This window comes from Poecilia reticulata, linkage group LG5, assembly GCF_000633615.1.
Source record: "Poecilia reticulata strain Guanapo linkage group LG5, Guppy_female_1.0+MT, whole genome shotgun sequence".
Taxonomy (NCBI): Eukaryota; Metazoa; Chordata; class Actinopteri; order Cyprinodontiformes; family Poeciliidae; genus Poecilia; species Poecilia reticulata.
In genome coordinates this window covers 20,082,210-20,100,221 of record NC_024335.1, presented here as the reverse complement: position 1 = coordinate 20,100,221, position 18,012 = coordinate 20,082,210, and the positions used below count along the sequence as shown (strand labels likewise).

General features: G+C 40.8%; 2 protein-coding genes across 5 annotated transcripts in view; one reads left to right on the top strand and one right to left on the bottom strand.

The window, feature by feature from the left end:
- The first annotated feature begins 879 nt into the window (after positions 1-879).
- On the top strand, positions 880-12,392 carry LOC103464933 (twist-related protein 2-like). The gene is made up of 5 exons (XM_008409346.1): positions 880-968; positions 2,957-3,863; positions 3,946-4,040; positions 5,942-7,173; positions 11,410-12,392. Exon 4 carries the CDS (start codon positions 6,278-6,280, stop codon positions 6,848-6,850), a length of 573 nt encoding a protein of 190 aa, XP_008407568.1. The 5' UTR covers positions 880-968; positions 2,957-3,863; positions 3,946-4,040; positions 5,942-6,277; the 3' UTR covers positions 6,851-7,173; positions 11,410-12,392.
- A 3,159-nt stretch (positions 12,393-15,551) lies between these two features.
- Positions 15,552-18,012, bottom strand: part of LOC103464932 (histone deacetylase 7-like) — a 46,361-nt gene continuing 43,900 nt past the window's right edge. For all 4 annotated transcript variants that reach the window (XM_017304996.1, XM_008409345.2, XM_008409344.2 and 1 more), the window contains 2 exons: positions 16,985-17,132; positions 15,552-16,319 (listed from right to left, as the gene is read on the bottom strand). In XM_017304996.1, coding sequence (XP_017160485.1) covers positions 16,298-16,319; positions 16,985-17,132 — 170 coding nt within the window. In that variant the 3' untranslated portion in view covers positions 15,552-16,297. The remainder of the gene's footprint in view (positions 16,320-16,984; positions 17,133-18,012) is intronic.

Here is an 18,012-nt window from a genome sequence, read left to right as displayed (position 1 = left end):
GGCCTGAACTATTAACCATTAATTACTTCTGAAAACTTGATTTTTTCCCCCCCTTCCTAATTGAAAGTACCACTGCCCTCATCCTTCCATGTTTATATGTGTGTGTTTTCTGTTCCTGACAGAGCTATTGCTGCCATTAACTTTGAGCACTCTACTTGTTTTTCTTTCCAGGAAAAGCATTTCTGGCTCAGTGTTTCTGTATGTAGTTGTGTATTTGTCCTGGGTGCAGTCATTGATAAAACTAGTCCTGGCATTAACTTTGTGTTCCTGCCTTGTTTTTTTTCCTTTTCATAGAAAGTACTCCAGAATTTATGCTTTTGTGTGTAGGCTGCGTTCTATCATTGACTAAGTTATTGCTGTAAGTAGCTGTAATGTTTTTATTTCAATGGAAGAAATAAAGTGTCGACCACCACTCTAAGCTTTTTGCTCCACATTTGGTTGTTACGCGCTCATGAATTTTGAGTAAGAAGCAACTTAATGGTGACGGAGTGTAGTAATGAAAATCCAGTTAGGCTTGGGTTTGTTGTTGTTCTTCGACACTGACAGGATTGTTGTTTCCCCTCAACTTTTTCTTACCATCCAATTTCACACGTTGCGCTCAACATTTTAGTTCAGCTATATGAGGAAGACCAATTATGCAAATTATGCAAATAAAATAACTTCAACTCAAACAGCTATTTCTTTCAAAAAGACTAAAACAGTTAACCTTGGCCCTATTACAAAACGTGTTCATAACATTTTTGGACAAGATTATTCTCGAGTAGTGAGATTTGCTCAGTTTTGAGCTTCTTTCGGAATTAACCTCTTTATGGCCTCTTGTCACTTTAAATCCGAATAAGTTTCTGCTGGCCACGCCCCCCTGTCTCAAAATGTACGCAGGTGAAAATGGAGGCAAACAAGTATGCAACCATACATGTATGAAAAACAGAAGTGGAGCCAAAAACATTGCAGCAAATAGTTCCTGGATGGTAAGTCAACAATAAAACACCTATATGTATCAGCAATCATTGTACAGCACATAAAATCATCTGACCAAACGTCCTGGGGCTCAGCTTGGGTTGCTAGGTGGTTGCTAGGTAACGGCACAACGTGCAGTAGCGTTGCCGTTACGTCTAAAAAGGTTTTTAAACGGCTTATTGTACAGACAGAAAACAACCAAAAAAAAAACATTAAGTTATTGCCATAAAATGGCTGAGTGTTTTTTTTTTTTTTTTAACGCTTGGGTTGTCTGTAGAGCAGACAGAAGGTATCGAGTAACCAATAAACACCGCTTTGCATTTTCTTTGTTTTCCATTCCCCCCCCCCCCCCCTTTTAACTGATGTCCAGGTGTAAATTGTTCCTCCCCCTTGTTGTGAGTATGGTTTTATTTCAGATTCATCTACATGTGCTGGTTTCCATAAATAATGTGAAGTAACATTTTCTTAATTTTTATTAAAATAAGTTCATATAGCTTGTTCGTATACGTAGAAAAGGTCTTGTTATAAATACACCAGTTTTAAGATATGTGTGGGTTCATTTTGGTTAGATATTTTTTTCTTGTTTTGGAAAATCTTGACCAGATAAATTTTTTTGTTCTTGTTGGTAGATAATTTTTCTTATTTTAAGGAATATATACCCTGTTTTTGTACTTTTTTTCTTGTTTATGAAAAGGAACTTTTTTGCAGTGTTCTTATTTTTTTTCCTAAGAATCAAGTCATGTCTCCATGTAACTCAGTTATCATCCACACCTTTTGCCCAAGCCCATCTCCTCCTTCTCTCTGACTTCCATCACCTCCACCCATATAGGCACTCCTCTCTCCCCACCCCACTCCTCCCTTAAAACCTTTCCAAGTGGATACCCCACAGGAAGGGTTTCTCCACAAGGGGAAATGGGTCCCAGATGTTTGTCTTTTGTGTCCCCATAAGCTCCTCCTGGGATGGCGGGCTTGAAGGGTGATTATAGGAGAAGCGGGTGTGAGGGGGGGAGCATAGTGTGCTGTGTACAAACATTAATACCCACAGCCCAGGAGGGTGAAGAAACTCAGGGCGGAGGTGAAGGTGAGGAGAAACGCAATGACTGGTTCCCTTTGCTGGGCCGGCACAGATATCCAAACACATCAGTTATGATTGGTCATACCGCTGCGCTCCTACCAGCTGAAGACGTCATCGCAGGGCTTCGAGCTTTTGTTCTTTGATGCAAATTGAGTTGACTGCATTACAAATTTTAAGAAACTTTTTTTTTTCCTTTCTTTTTTCCTCCCTGTCTTTGGACTTCAAAGTTTAAAGCATGACTTCTCTTCGGCGTTTTATTCCTGTCAGGTCAGAACCATCTGGTGTTGAGACACAAATAGACAATACATCTGCCTGTTTTGATATCCAAGCTATGCCTGCTGCGCATAAAAGCCGGCGTACTGTACAGTGATGTATGTTTTCTCCAGAAAGGGTTAATTACGGACCCTCGTGGAAACGGAGCAGAGATGAGAGCGGGGCCTAAGTGTTTAGTGAAACATTATGTCAAGACTCTGACAAGGAAATGAAATGTGCAACATCAATCAGCCTATGAGGATCGAGATCAAACGAGCCTCCACACTCCTGCATCTGGTTCTGTTTGGACAGCCGCACCATTCCCTCCCCCCCCCGACCCCCTTCCCTTTTCTTCTCTTTTTCCTTTCCCCCTTCCTTATTCTTCTCTCCCTCCATTCCTGCTCTTCTATTCTTCTTCGAGCCGCAACATTCCTGTTGTTAGCTCATTTTTTCCATCACGGTGGCACAGAGCCACACTTTTGCTCAAGGTAAGCAGCAACTCCAGAGACTGAAATCAGCCCTGTGTTAATGCCGTTCAATACTGCCATGGATTTGACCTTTTCCATGAATTAAGCCTCATATAATTCACTGTCTCTCTGCACGGTCTTGCTTTGATGATTTGATGACTTTTTTTTTTGTTCTCTCTCTTTCTTTCTCTCTCTCTCTCTTTAGAGACAATTAAACCTAACAGGCACTGACTTCAGTTTTACAATATGGATGAAATGTGAACCCAGTGCAATCACAGGGCTCATCAAAAACGTCCTGCCCTCTGTGGAAATCGCACTCAGGTTTTTGGCTACAAACTCTCAGGCAGCATCTACAGGATGACATGGGAGGAAAAAAAAAGGCACAACAGAAGTACCACTTGCTTGTGAATAATACCAGTTTCTTACGCAACATCTTGTTCAAAACTAAATTTAAACCAGCGTCGTTCCTGCGGAGACGGATAGATTTTACATAAAAGCCACCACAGATCATGCTCTCGACGAAAAGTCCAGAATTTCAACAGCAGGAAACTCCCCACACCATGTTCTCCAGCTATCAAGATGAGTCACGTTAGCTCATGACGCATGTTGGGCATAAATGGTTGCTGCTGGGGGAAAACTGACAAGGATGCAAAGGCAGATTCACGGACCATTTAGTAATTAAGTCAAATGCACAGATTGAACAAACAGAACCTGACGTAATTTTCCCAGCAGGGTCTACCTGCTGGGTCACGACTGGCAACGTGAGGAAAACGTCTTCTAAGTGGCTGCAGACGCTGCGGCGGGGTGTGGAAGTGAAACATGTGCTGGCTCCAGCCCCGAGGCGTGGATGGCCCAATTAGATGCTCTCTTACCTCTGCTGGCTGAAGTTCTCCAGGGGGGTCACCAAGGTCAGGGGTTATTTAGGGTCCGACCTGCATTGACTTCCTAACGCGAAACTGATGAGTTGGACAGCCTATATCAGGAGCGTTCGTGGAGACGCTAAATGGTTTTAGCAGAGTTGTTCCCTCACTTGTACGTCTTGAAGCTGTTGCTGTCTAACATCGTGGTTTTCAACCTGTAGCACAAGCCTCTGATGGGAATTATTGGCAAAGGTAAGAGCAAAGAAATAATCTAGGATGTGGAGAAAATATACCAAAAACATGACTTTGAGAATGTTGATGTTTGCATTTGCAGAGACTTCTCAAAACGAAGTTGCAATAAAAAAAAGAAAAAAACAGGAAACTGGCAGTTCCCTGAAGCGGATGACAACAAGCCAGGAGCAAGTGCTGGTGACTATTTATGCTCCATTTCATGTATCCAAATCCAAATTTTGATCTGGGAATTACATCAAGCTCAACCTTAGAGGGATAGTTTGTAAATTATAAAGTGAGGTTCTGTGAAGTAGAAAAATGATCACTGGTATGCTGAAAATGTGATGTTGTAAAGCTGACAACACAAACATTTTTTTTTTGTCTGTGGGTTACAAAGTTACATTTTTAACAATCTATACAATGAAGAAGTCAACGACCACTAGTTGGTAACCCTAAAAATGAGAAAACAGCAGCAAGCAAGCAGCGATCCATGCTAATTTACCTCCACGTATTAAAGGTTTTGAATATTTTCAGATTTTTCTACAAATCATATGCATTTGAGAAAAGAAATGCAGCTTAGGAAGCAGAATACAACACTACTAGACAAGCTATTGGCTGGCATTTGAAAAGAAGCCAGTCCAGAAGTGCCTTTCATTTCGCTTGGCACAGATTGGCTGAAGCCTCTAGAGAGGAAATAAGGAAGACTGTGGATGTTAGCTTCTGCGTTAGTGCTAACTCAGTTTACATTGTGTGCCTTATGGTACATTAAGGTGTTTCAACTATTAAAATAGACAGTTAAAAGCAATTTTCAAGGGTGTCTAAAGTATTTGCAGATTTTAACCATTTGTGTGCGCCATAACAATTTAATCTTTCTTTCTTTTTTTTTACCTGAAACTCTATTTGGCAATGGTGCCAAAAAAAGTAACGGGTCATTAATATCTACTAATATATCCTGAGTATGAACATTTTCAGCTTTATTTTTTTTTAAGTGCTCAACTCTGCCGAACAGCGTCCATCCGATTAGCTGCTAGCCTTAAGCAGAGCCTCGCTTTTCTTAATGATCATTTTAACCATGGAGACGTAACAAAAACCACATAATAGTGAAATTAAACAACTCTCTGTTGCGAGGCCACTCTGCCTGCAAGTGTGTTGGCGTCAAAAATGTCAAGAGCTGCAAAATGTCCAATGTTTTTTTCTTTACTTGGCTCTCGGCAGGTTTCAAATGCACTGTTGCCACATTTACACTTACTTCCTTGAAATTCCAACGTCAGCTGACGTTCCTGTTTATTTGTCAAACATGGAACTTAGAAATTCAACTTCTGAGCATAAATGTAACACAAAGAGCGCAGAATCTGCTGCATTACACTTTTGAAACACCTGTCATTAGTACCCGTTAATAAAAGCTTGAGAGATATTAGTCTGACAGAGTTATGAGAGCATTGGCAGATCTTTATGTAACTGTCATTTCTAAACATAAATTTCTGATATATTTCATAACACGCACTTTCCCCTCTGCTGAGATGTGTTTCAGTCCAAATTTTATGAAACTCTGGAGAAACGTGACGCATCCCAAAGTCATTCGGTGCTGGCTCAGATGATTGCAAGATATGGCAATAAAATACACACACACACAAAAAAAATGACGTGTCTTTCTCCCTCGTACCATAAATCTTCTTCATCCACATAGCTATTATACTGCCTGATCTGTGGTGCATCAGGTTGTTTTCGCAGTCTGTGGTCGCACAAGCATGACCAAAAATAATGACAAATATCAGTGTGAATTTGCTAAATGTTAAAAAACAGAAAAAAAAGACATCAACAATGTGTAATTTGTGAATGTTTTTGATCTGCCTGACAATTGAACTGTATAATTATCACCATTAAGGACTAAACCATGCATGTGTCAGGAATATAAGGCCTGTCTGGCCACGAGGATGCCGGCGAACTGAAGGTCCAGCCCCAAATCTGGAACCTATAAACCCCAGACATCCCTGCAACATTAGGCACAGTTCTCCTCATTGGCTGAGAGCGCCACTTACCCCCTTTTCTCCATCACCCGCCCAACTAATGTATACTTCCTGCTTTCCTGGCTGTTCCAGGCCAGGCCACACCCTCCAAAAGTCTGCAAAGCCAATGAGGAGCAACCGCAGGGCCGAGGGTTAGCGTTTGGCTATAAAAAAGGCGGAGGTGGACCTGCCTGTCAGAGGACTTGTTGTTGCTCTGTCTGGTCGGCAAAAGGAGGGAATGTAAAAGTGTGACATTTAACAAGGTGAAACAGGACACAGGACAGCCAGGGGGGAGTCCAGTCTGATGGAGCTTCAGCAACTGTGATTTTGTTGGACGAAGGAGAAACGCGCGACCTGTTGAGAGAGTCAGCAAACCGTGAAAACGAGCCATACCTAAACCGCTCGACGAAGCGGAGGTTGGACACCGCAATGAGAGAAGAGGTGTCCTGCACCAACTCCCCTGAAGGAGGGCTGGGGGCCAGCGAAGAGGAGCTGGAGAGGGCATCGAAGAAGACCCTCCAACAGGCAAACCGAAAGCGCTCCCCCTACCCAAAGAAGGACAGCCTCAGTCAGACGGAGGAGAGCAGCACCGGCAGCACCAACAGCCTCCTGCCGTCTGGGCCGAAGAGGCTCAAGAAGAGCCCCTCAACCATCGTGTCGTTGGCGCCCACGTCTCTGGGGCCGAGGCCAGAGCCGCCCTTCGAGGAGCTCCACTCCCAGAGGGTAATCGCCAACGTGCGAGAGCGCCAACGCACCCAGTCCCTGAACGATGCCTTCGCCTCCCTACGCAAGATCATCCCGACGCTACCCTCCGACAAGCTGAGCAAGATCCAGATCCTGAAGCTGGCCTCACGCTACATCGACTTCCTGTACCAGGTGCTGCAGAGCGACGAGATGGACGCCAAGCTGGCCAGCTGCAACTACCTGGCCCACGAGAGACTCAGCTACGCCTTCTCCGTTTGGAGGATGGAGGGGGCCTGGGCCATGTCCACCAGCCACTAGGACCCCTCTAAACTCATCTCAAACACCCTCTCGTGTCCACACCTCCACCTCCCTCCCTTCCCGAGCCCTCTGTCTGTGTTTGACCTCTGACCCTCTGAACCTCCTTTTTCTGCATGGTCTGATCTTAACCTTTTTACCTAAAACCTTTGCATACATTTTTTTTTTCTGTGCTGCATAATGTTTCATTTATCAGCTAAATATATGTTGCTGCAACCACCATCCCTCCCTCCACCTCCACCTCACCTCTGCTGCTCCCTCTTCTCTTCCTCGTCTGTCCCTGAGTTTAGTCCAGAGCAGCGAGTCACAACACTGCGGCTTCTCAGGTAAGAGCAGTACTCACAGACAGACAAGTAGTTACAGACAGGATGGGATTTTAAAACGTATGCATACGCAATTGTGCAAGCAGAGTTTACTGAGTGCAATCTTTCTTACACACGCCACAAAGTCTAATAATTGTTGCAGTTTTTTTTAGAGCCTCTCAGCCTGCTAAATAATTAATGACCGAATAAAATACAACGAAGCAAAAATAAATGAATACAATTATTGATCTGTTGGGACGAAAATGTCTTTTCATTTAAAAGAAGACCAGTGGAGCGTAGATTCATGCACACTAAACGTTATGCTATGAAAGACACTGCATTTGAAAAAAAACAAAGAAAATCTGACTGGTCTGTCTGACTTAAGTTTTCAAACATTTTAATTTCAGTTGCATGTGTCCAACCCAAAAAAACTAATTGCATTATATAAAAGTTATCTTTCTCTGAACATGTAACACAATGACATTTTAAGTTAACCATAAATCTGAGCGATTAAAAATTTTTTCGCAAAGTTTTGTCTCCAAAATATTTTCAAGGTGAAATTAACATTTAAAATACTTCATTAGGATTTTATTTAGATTTTTTTATGGTCTCGTTCAGATAATATTGCAATTCTATAGAAAGAAAAAATATAGAATTTGCAAAAATTTGCAAATGGAAAAAAAATGAAGCTGTTGTCACTAATTTGTTCTCAATTAAAATTGATCAGGTTAATAAAAAACCTGTTTGATAGATTAAATAAAATATTTTTGAAAATTTGGTCAAATTTAAAAAATTTTAAACGCCAACTAGAATAAGTATGTATCAGGAAAAATGCCAATGAAAACGTAAATCAAAAATTCCCATTGGATGTTATTTTCATGCCACGTGCAGTGATTTGCAATTTAACAATATATATAAAGATAAGCATGTCGGTATGTTTCCATTGCTGCAGAAAAATTCCTTTTACAAACTAAAACGTATATTTCTAACTGAATACAAAAAAGACAAATCTCTTTTATTAAAGTGTTTTTTTCCTTTACTGACTAAGTTTATCTCACCCCCACTACAAACAATAATACCTAGTGCAGTAGCAAGACTCAAAGACAGCAGAAAAGCCTTTTTGTTTTCTGTGTTTATGCCTTAAAAAAAAATTGACGATTATCTGCATTGTAATCTAACCTCTGGGGGCTCCGGTGTTTGACAGAACTCTGATGAATTTAAGACAAATGTTTTCCTTCCAAAATCTCCAGGGTCTGTTTTCCTTTTTTTGTTTTTTGGGGGGCTGGGGGGGGGTTCAACCACTTCTAACAGACACCAGATTCCTGTACAGGTACAGCATGAAAGAAGAAAGGGAGAGTGAAAAGGAAAAAAAAAAAAAAGAAAAGAAAAGAAAAAGCACAGGCACATCAGTCCCTCTCTCCCCCTGCAGCCTTGCCCTCTTTCCTGAGGATCTTGTATCGTGCAATCAGGCCTCGCCGGGGCCCAGACAAGCAGGAACCTTTAGATTGGAACCAGTTGTGAGGTATTAGGGAAGGTGTGCGCACGAGGGTGAGGGTCAGGCTCTGCATGCTAGCGTGTGTGTGTGTGTGTGTGTGTGTGTGTGTGTGTGTGTGTGTGTGTGTGTGTGTGTGCGTGTGTGTGTGAGTGTGTGGCTGTGCTTGGAGGTTTAATTGGCGTTGCAGGAATGATTGTGTGCATACAGGTAAAAGGAATACACACATGTTTTTGTATCCCTCCTATCTTCGATGTTTCTTTTGTTTTGGAGGAGTTGCAGAAAGGAGAAGCAGTAAAAAAAATAAAAAATAAATACAAGGCGGCATTTCTATGAAATCAGCTCAGAAATCTGTGTTTTTGCTGCTAAGTTGACACCCCAAGGTGACTCTTGTCCAGCAGGTGCACACGCCAACATCAAACGCAACACGCACAAAACGCACTGCATAGCAAGAAGCAGCGAATCGCAACTTCTTCATGCGACGTCTACCTTTAACGCTGTCCAGACGCACACGTGCAGCTGGCGGCCATGTGCTCGCTGCAGGTGTTCCACTCTGAGCTGCGTTATTAAGCCCTCTGCGGCCTCCGCAGCAGACAGACACACACTCACACACACACGCCGGGACTCATTCAACTGAGAGAGCACGGCTAAAAGCAAGTGTCCTTGAACGCACCTTCACGATTACTACCAGCTCTGCACGTCATCATCACCACCTCTGTGGAAACTGCTCCAGGTAACCAAGCTTTACCTGCGGCTCTAGAAAGAAAAGGGCTTAAGAGGAGGGAATGGGAAAAAAAATGTAAAATTAATTGGCCTAAAGAATAGTTTACACTTTTTATGGTTAGGAAGAACTATGAGATTACTGCAATTTTTTTTTTTTTCCTGAAATCAGCACCTGTACATTTTTGACAGTATGGGGTAGGTGATTTCATAACAATATTTGTTGTGTTTATTGCAGCCTTAATAGCAAAATAATAATAATAATAATAATAATGTAGTCAAACTATAATGGGGACAAATTAGTCACCACCTACAGACAGAGCTAAATACTGCTCTAAAAATAAAAATTAACCTTGGAATTTAAGTTATGTATGTTAAATGTAGTAGGAGCAACTGTAAAGCTAAACAGCAATTAATAACTGCTTTCACTTATGTTGCTTTCATGGAGCTAACAGTGGAAAAATGTTCAAGGTATTGAACCCTTCCTGTCAGCTAGAGTTTATCATCATGAGAAATTACGACAACGTTTCTCCCGATGATGATGAATAATTTGACAATGACAGCTGCACACATCAGGTTGCCTAACAAGGCGCTGATGAGGTGAAGCCGGAAGTCATGTGACGCAGAGCGGGTCAGTTTGACAACAACAACATGCTTTTCTCACTTTGACATTTTCGCTCGAGATGATCAAATCTTCACTTGGAATTTGGGAGAAATAATGCCAGTAGTTTTTAAAGTAACAACAAATTGTACATTTTGCTCAAATTCATGCCTATAAGTAGTAAAATCTGAGAAGCTGAACTTGTTTTTTTTTTTTTTTTTCCTACAGGTGTACATATGTGAACTTAAAGATTAACATTGTAATTTAATTGATGTAAATTTTTGAGGTGTTGTTTTTTTTATTTTTGTTGGTTTTTACAGTTAAAAACTACAGATTATTGGTTTAAATACACAGCCTTCGGTGTGAGTCACTTTAAATGAAACATGCATTCAGTTCAAGGCTCCCAACCAGCAAAATTATAAAGCTGCTCCCATCCACATCGTGTTTTTGTTTGATTTGATCTGCATATAACACAAACAACGTCCTCCATATTTTACGCAGCAACAGAAGCATGCACGCTTCCAGCCGCAGTTTGCCGTGTTTTAATGAGCACCATTTTAGGACATGTGGATGTTTGGCTCTGCGTGAGACTTCAATTCTGGGAGGATTGTTCTGTCGGAGCAGAAGAAAACAAAACGCTCTCCATTGTTTATACAATAATCACAAAGCTTCTAACTGCTCCTTCCTCTGCTGAGACTCCTGGCTCCGCTGCGCCCATGTGGGTGTGTGTGTGTGTGTGTGTTTTATACGTTTTGGAGTGATCTGCAGTTGGATGCACTTCTGTGCATATCAGATCTCTGGCCTCCGCTCCCGGCCGATCTGGGACCAGATGTAAGGGCCTCTGCGGCTCATCTGCAGTTTCTTTTAAAAAACCCTTCGTCCAGAAACTCGTGGCTTGTGATAGTCATCTTTATTTTTAGGGATTCAGACTAAGAGCTGGATGCAGGTGGGAGGGTTTTGTGTTGTCTGTCTCTGTGTGTGTGTGTGTGTGTGTGTGTGTATGTGTGTTAGTGTATTTGTATGCGTGGTGGCCAGAAAGCAGCAAGGACAGAGGACACGTTGGCAACAAAATGCCACAATGACTGAGGCCCCGAATGAATTAGGCTCTGTCAAACACACCTCAGAATGTAGAACTAAAAGGCACAAATTTCTAAAAAAAAAATAAAAATAATTAAGAAAACTCTCTGTATTGTGTTACAACAAAAAAAATCACATATTTCCACTAAATCTAATTTGTGCTCTCTATTCTCTATGTTGCTTCAAGTCATTGTAGAGACATTAAATACCACATTTTAACTGGAGGGCGAGCTGCAGATGAGATGTTTTGTTGTTTAAGAGCAGTCTCCACAAATCTGGACTGTTTGTGCACATATTTCAAAGGCCCTAACAATTATCTCTTAACTCTTTAGCGTGCCACACTAACTGTCTGTCTCTCTACTCTCTGCAGAAACCTCCACAACCTGGAATTCCCTAAACTACAAGGAAGATTCACTCGAAACTTTCAAAAAGATTTCTCCTGTTTCTTCCCATCCTCATGTGGTTCCTTCCTCTTTTTTTTTTTTTTTTTTTTTCTTGTGCTCGACTCAACTCAGTGGCGGTTGCTTCGGCAAAGTGCCTCTGAGACTCATTGTGGAGACGTGACAGTGAACTGCAGGACATTTGAAATAATTAGAATGAAAGACAGAAAATAATGAAAAGAGAGAGAGAGAGAAAAAAGAACAGCTGGCCTGAGGTGACAATGAAACAAAATGGCTGCTGGATGGAGCGCCTTCGATAACACCGCAATGATAACCGTCATCCCATTTCCCCCCCGAACCCCTGACTCTTCTCTCTTCGGATGACTCAGCCTGACAGACATTAGGATGACTAATGATAATGGCACAGTGATGGTTAGAGGGCGGTCACAGCCAATTTATGTTTACAGCTAAAATGCTAATAAGCTAATCGCTTTGGCTCTAAAAGGCGGGAATCTGGTGCAGATCTTTTTTTTTTTTTTTTTGCTTTGCTGCAGTGACTGGATCGCTCTCCTGGTTATTTCTTTTTTAAACATATCTTGTTTTGGTGTGCGTACGTACACGCTGTTTTACTTAAACCCTGCTTGCCGCTTTATTCCGTTTCAAACCACTGATCACAGTTCAGCTAATTGTTTGTTTTACTAGCAGGCTGTCTGTCTTTAGAGAGTGTTGCAGCTTTGAAATATCTCCGCGAAGCTTAATTAAAAAATAATGCACCAGCAAACCTCTCAGAAAGTGTGCCAAAGTGTTGATGGTGTGATTACACGCAGAGTAAAGCAGATACATTTGTAACTGTGGGCCCAATTGCTTTTGATCATGTTCCTTTTGTAGCGTTTTTTTATTTTTTTTTTTCCATTTGCTTTTTCATCATTTGTCTTGTGAACAATAAAGTTTTACTCAGCGCTGTATCAATGTACTGCATTTGTGTTACCTGTTACTTTGCGCTGGTAAAAAAAATAAAATAAAATAAAATACAGGCACATCTTAGAAATTAGAATATTATCAAAACGTTAGTTCACGTCATTGATTCCATTCAAATGTTCTACTTTGTAGGTTATATCGACTCATAGGAATTATTCAAGATATTTCTGAGAAACAGAAATGTCAACCTAGAACTTGGTCAAGAACGGTCTGTTTGACTGATGAGGCGTTAAAGATGCTCACAGTTTTATTAATGGCATTCGACTCATCTGCATTGCTGAGCGCCTCCTTCACGTCAGCAGCCATGATTGTGTAACTCTTAACATTTCTGTTAAATATAACTTTGGTATTCACCTTATAGAATATTCAAATCTTCAAAGAAATTTAATTTTGGTTTTCCATTAATTGTAATGCCTGAAAAAAAAAACATACCACCTTGTTATACGTATACAGGAAATTAGAGGACATAAAACAATCATTCAAATGTGTATAAGTTATGTTTATTAAAAATAGAAAACAAAATAGAAAAGTCAAAAAGCAGGGAAAAGTGGGGGTGGGGGGTAAGGCACTATTTACACTGTACAAAAAAAGTAAAATCATACAGTCAGTTATCAGTGAACTGGACTTGGCCCCCAGTTTTGTTTAAGCTCCACATGGTTAAGGTCACCTTCACAGGTTGGTCAGCATCATATAATAATTTGGTCTTAAGGCTTTAGCTCTGAGTTCAAATACAAAATACAAACTTTCCATTCATTAAGACAAAAGGATAAGACATAAGACATGTCATGGTTTTTTCCCCCCACTAAAAGCTATTTCGAGGAGCAGAAAGATGCCGAATGCGGGCCGCTCCGTCCCCGTCATGTGGTTTACACATTTTCGTTACATCAACAAGTACTGGACAGGTGCTGAGCTGCATGTTCAATGTCACACACAGGAAAGAGCAAAAGAGGGAGAAAAAAAACAAACGCACTGGTTTTTAGCACCGTCTTAACTGCATTGGACACGCAGAGAGCACTTCAAAAGATGCCAAATCTGAAAGCATAAATACACGTAATGTCAAATGGATTTGTTTATGTATCTGTGCTTTTGATGCTTTTTGACTGTTTGGAAAGAGAAAAGAAACATTCACAGAGGCTTTGAAGTTTTTTTTTTTTTTTTTTTGGACATGCCAATCTATGGACAGCACATTTTTCTCATAAACTGTGGTTGTGGTTAACCTGTGTCCAATCGCGCTGTACGCACATCATCGACTATATGATCAACTACTTCGGGTTCTGTTGCTCCGTTTTAGCTGTGAAAAGCCTTCGTTTGGTCAACGCCGATAAGTGACGGTCAACATAAAATTACAGATATAAAACACGCATCATATTGTCGGTATTAAAAATATATAAAGAGTCGGAAAAAGACACAGAAGGAACGATCCTCCACAGGAAAAGAAACACTGGTGCACTTCACAAAGTTGACAACATCAAAGCTGAGATCTCTGAGGGAGGTGTTAAGTGCACTTTGTCCATGTGTGGAGCTGTCTTGAAGGTCTTGAAGGCGTAACAATCTTTCAAAATACCAAAATGTGGCTTTTCTTTTTTTTTTTTTGCACACAGTTGAAGCCATATATTTACATACAGTGTGTAAAAAGACAAACTTTCTCACTTTTAGACATTTAATCTGACTAAATATTGCCAGTTTGAGGTCAGCTGGAATTATTAAATTTATTCTATTAGCAACATGTCAGAAAGAATAATGAAAAAGATCATTTTTATTGCTGTCAAATTCAGAAGTCTACATGCGCTTTCTTAGTATTTGGTAGCATTCCCTGTAAACATGCAACACGGGTCCAGACATTGTGGGTCTCCTTACACCAGCTTCTCACAAGTGACGTTTGTCCCAGTCACGTTTGTAAACTGACTTAGAAGTATAAAGTTGTTCATTTGCGCTTCGTGTTGGCTAGTGCAAAACGTTCGTTTTGCTGTCACCAGGCCACCATGAAACAAAATTTTCCGTTCAGAAGATCCATTTGACGCCCAGATTTACCTTTTTCTCTCCAATGTCTTGAGCTCTCGCTTCAATGTTTCAACATGATCATCTCTCTGCACGATCCCGTCTGTTCCATGAAGCGCGCCGGTCCCTCCGGTAGCAAAACAGACCCAAGACGTGATGCTGCCGACTCGCTACGTCACATTAGAATGAGATGGTGTTCTCAGGCCCTTAGGCTTCCCCGTTTTGTTTACTCTAAATGGTCACCAAGGCCAAACACTTGAACTCAAGTTTCATCAGACCACATAATTAAGATACCGAGTATGTTTGATTTGGGAGAAATTGCTTTTTCCTCACTGGGGAACCTTGGGATTTGACACACTTTTCACACCAGTCTGATGACTGGATTGTCCACGCTGTTCAAATTCGGACATATATTATATGAACCAGACCAGGGATGCCTTCGGTTCTCTATCTGATGATTTTCCCATGAAGTCACACAAATAAGTGGTGTGTTTGAAGCGTCGCCTTCGAGTACATCCACAGGTCTGCCTCAGTTTCACTCAAATACTGTGACTTAACCAATCAGAAGCTTATGACGTCATCATCTCGGCTTTCCCAAATTATGTAAAAGCATTTCAATCTTAACGCATGTAAACTTCTGAATTTCAAAAAAAGAAAAAAATACAAGACTCGGTCCAAGTGGACCTCAGTCATTACTCAGGCAAAGAACAAACATGGATAACTTTGGGAACATTAACTAACCTGAAGCAGGAAAAGTTAAATGTCAGATAGAGAGTGAAAATATGTCTGCGTCCCTTTTTGTACAGGGCGTCTTTGGTTCCGGCTGTATCTGATCTTTAGAGAGTGATCACAACGAACTGGAGCTTTGTTCAAATTCATATCTGTCTTTCATAATATCGACACCCCAGCTGCTTAAGGCATTAGCTCTAAACTGTGACTAATCCCACCAATGCGATGGTATTTCTACATATTTAAGATGTACTTTATAAAAGAATGATGTGTCTTCTTTTATCTGTCAGAGGGTGATAACAATAACTGCAGCTATTTAAACTCCTGCTGCATGTGCTCGGCTGACAGGCCAAGGAAGAAAGAAAGAAAGAAAAAAGAGATTTAAGAAAATATGTGGACACAGAAAACAATATGAAACATATGTATCTCAGATTCCACTGTAACTTCACTCTGGATCTCTTTAAGAAAATCTCATGCTGACATCCACAGAAATGTGTGCCATATGTCAAAAAAAAAAAAAGAAAAAGAAAAAAGAAATGAATATTCAAATGAAGTACTTGAACAAACGAAATTGTTTGATTGTCGTCACGCTTCGCGCGCTTCCTGTCCAGTTGCAAAACGATCACAGTGCAAGACGATCAGAATAAACTGATCTTTTTTCCTTCATTCGATGTTTGTCAAGTGCTGGAAAAAAAAAAAAAGAAGAAAAATCACCATTAACCTGCCGTCACGTTTGCTGGGGAAAAAAAAAAAAAGTCTCAGTGGTCCGTGCAGGTTTCGCCACAATCAGTAACAAATTCTCATCTCTGCTCATGCTACATCCTGTTTCACCAGGTCTTCATTATTCAGTCATTGGACATATTTTAAGTTTTTTTTTTTTTTTTTTTTCCTTTTAACTTCAGTGATCAATATTGCTTTCAGGAAAAGGCAGGGGAGATCTTTTGGGGACATGAATGTGGCACAAGATGAAGACTGTTCCTTAGGGAGTGTCTGAGTCCGTGGCCGTGCTGCAGCCAGTAGTAATGCAGGTTTGTATGTTCCAGTGATGATCCAAATGCATATGTGTGTGTGTGTGCGTGTGTGTGCGTGCATGTGTGCGCGCATGTTTCCACTGAGTCTGAGTTGAAAGCTTTAATTGGGTCGCTCTTTCCTCAGATGGGTCTTTTTTTTTCTTCACATTCTTTCAAGCGGTTTCCTTTAAAACAGAAAGAGAAAGATGTTAGACATAAAATGCAATACTGTTATGTTGAGGTTGTAGATAATTAGAGATGAACTGATTGGAATTTTGCCAATTCTGATAAAAAAAAAAACAAAAAAAAAGAAACATAATACATAGGAAGATATGCTAAAAAGTATGTTTTGAATGCTTTCTTTCCTTCTTTCTGTTACTGTGCAGTGAACAATCATAAATAATTTATAACTCTAGAAAAAAAACAACAACATCACACTCTTAAAAGAAAGAAAACCTGTTTATAGAGTTGACATTTTAAGCTGTCATTAGCATCTTAAACCAGTGATTAGTGTGGTTAGCATTACTAAAAGGTTGGCCTTTGTGCGTATTCCATCGAGAATTGGAGCTGTGACATTTACAAAACCAACAAGTTTCATTACCGACAGACATTGAAAGCTCAAAAGAATAAAACAGGGTGTTCAGTCTTCCTGTTACCTGCAGAACGTCTTGTTCTCTCTTGCTGTCCCACTGTCCAATAAGCCAGACTTATTGCACTGTTAGATAGTGCAGCTCGTATCTATATTCTTCCTCACAGATTGCTGATTGGATCCAATTTTGAGTTTTGAGTGGGGATAAAACTCAAACGTGGCAAAGCTGATAATAATCGCAATTTTTTGTTTTGTTTTTACCTTTCTGATGTGAGGGACCCCATTGACAGGGAGGCGATGGCATTGACCGCTTCGCTGTCCGAGTCTCGCCTGAATCTGTGTCTCTGCGCCTGCAGGTAGGACAGATCCACAGTCGTGGCTGAATTCCTCACACTTTGCCAGAACTCACCTGAGAGGAAAAGGAACAGATGGACAAGAGGAAGGATACAAAAATTGGGAATAAAAAAAAGAAGATTAATGGCTTAAGTCTTGGTTTTATTCCAGTTTTCATCCTGAACTTCATCCTTGAGGGGACACGCCTGAGCTAACCGAAAGTACAGCTTGCTGTTTGATCCGCTAGATGTAGATGTTTGATGTGAATATAAGCAAAGGCTGTGGTATAAACAGCCTCTGGTCCAAATATCCGTTTTGATAATTTCAGAAATGTAAACTCAGACTCAGTCTCCTCTCTCAGGGCTCACAGTCCTTTGTCACACAACGGGGGAAAATAGAAAATAGAAAGAAATCAGCGACTGTAAATTTGCTTCTCTATAAGTGTGTGTGTTCTGGCTGAGCATACAACTTACATATACTTCACCCCGGGCCTGAATTATGGGCTTAACATTCCTGTGGCTATTCAAATATTTTTAATTAATCTAATTTGGTTGGGATAACATTTGTGTGCAATCAGGAGGGGATGTTGCGAAGGTCGTGTGCCAGAGAAGTGTTTGAAGATAATTGGAGCCAGGGTAGCTGTGTGCGTGTGTGTGTGTGTGTGTGTCTGCTTTGTACTACGGCTGGAGGGATGGGAGACAGGGATGGAAGGGAGGAGAGGTGGTCAGAGAGCAGAAGCAAAGAGGTCAAAACGTGTTAAATAGAGTGAAAAGGGGGATTGTTACGAGTTACTGAGAACAGAAACGCTAGGAAGACAAACTGTTGGGTAAAAACTAGACAGGAAAACAATCAATCGTTAACATAAAACATTCTGTTAAGGCTTTATTGATCCATATCAACAGTAACTCAAAAGCCTCATTTACATAAGGTATTTATAGGGTTGAGATATATATATA

What these genes read in the sequence shown, in the direction of transcription:
- LOC103464933 (XM_008409346.1), top strand. Translation starts at nt 6,278, where the DNA reads ATGAGAGAAGAGGTGTCCTGCACCAACTCCCCTGAAGGAGGGCTGGGG.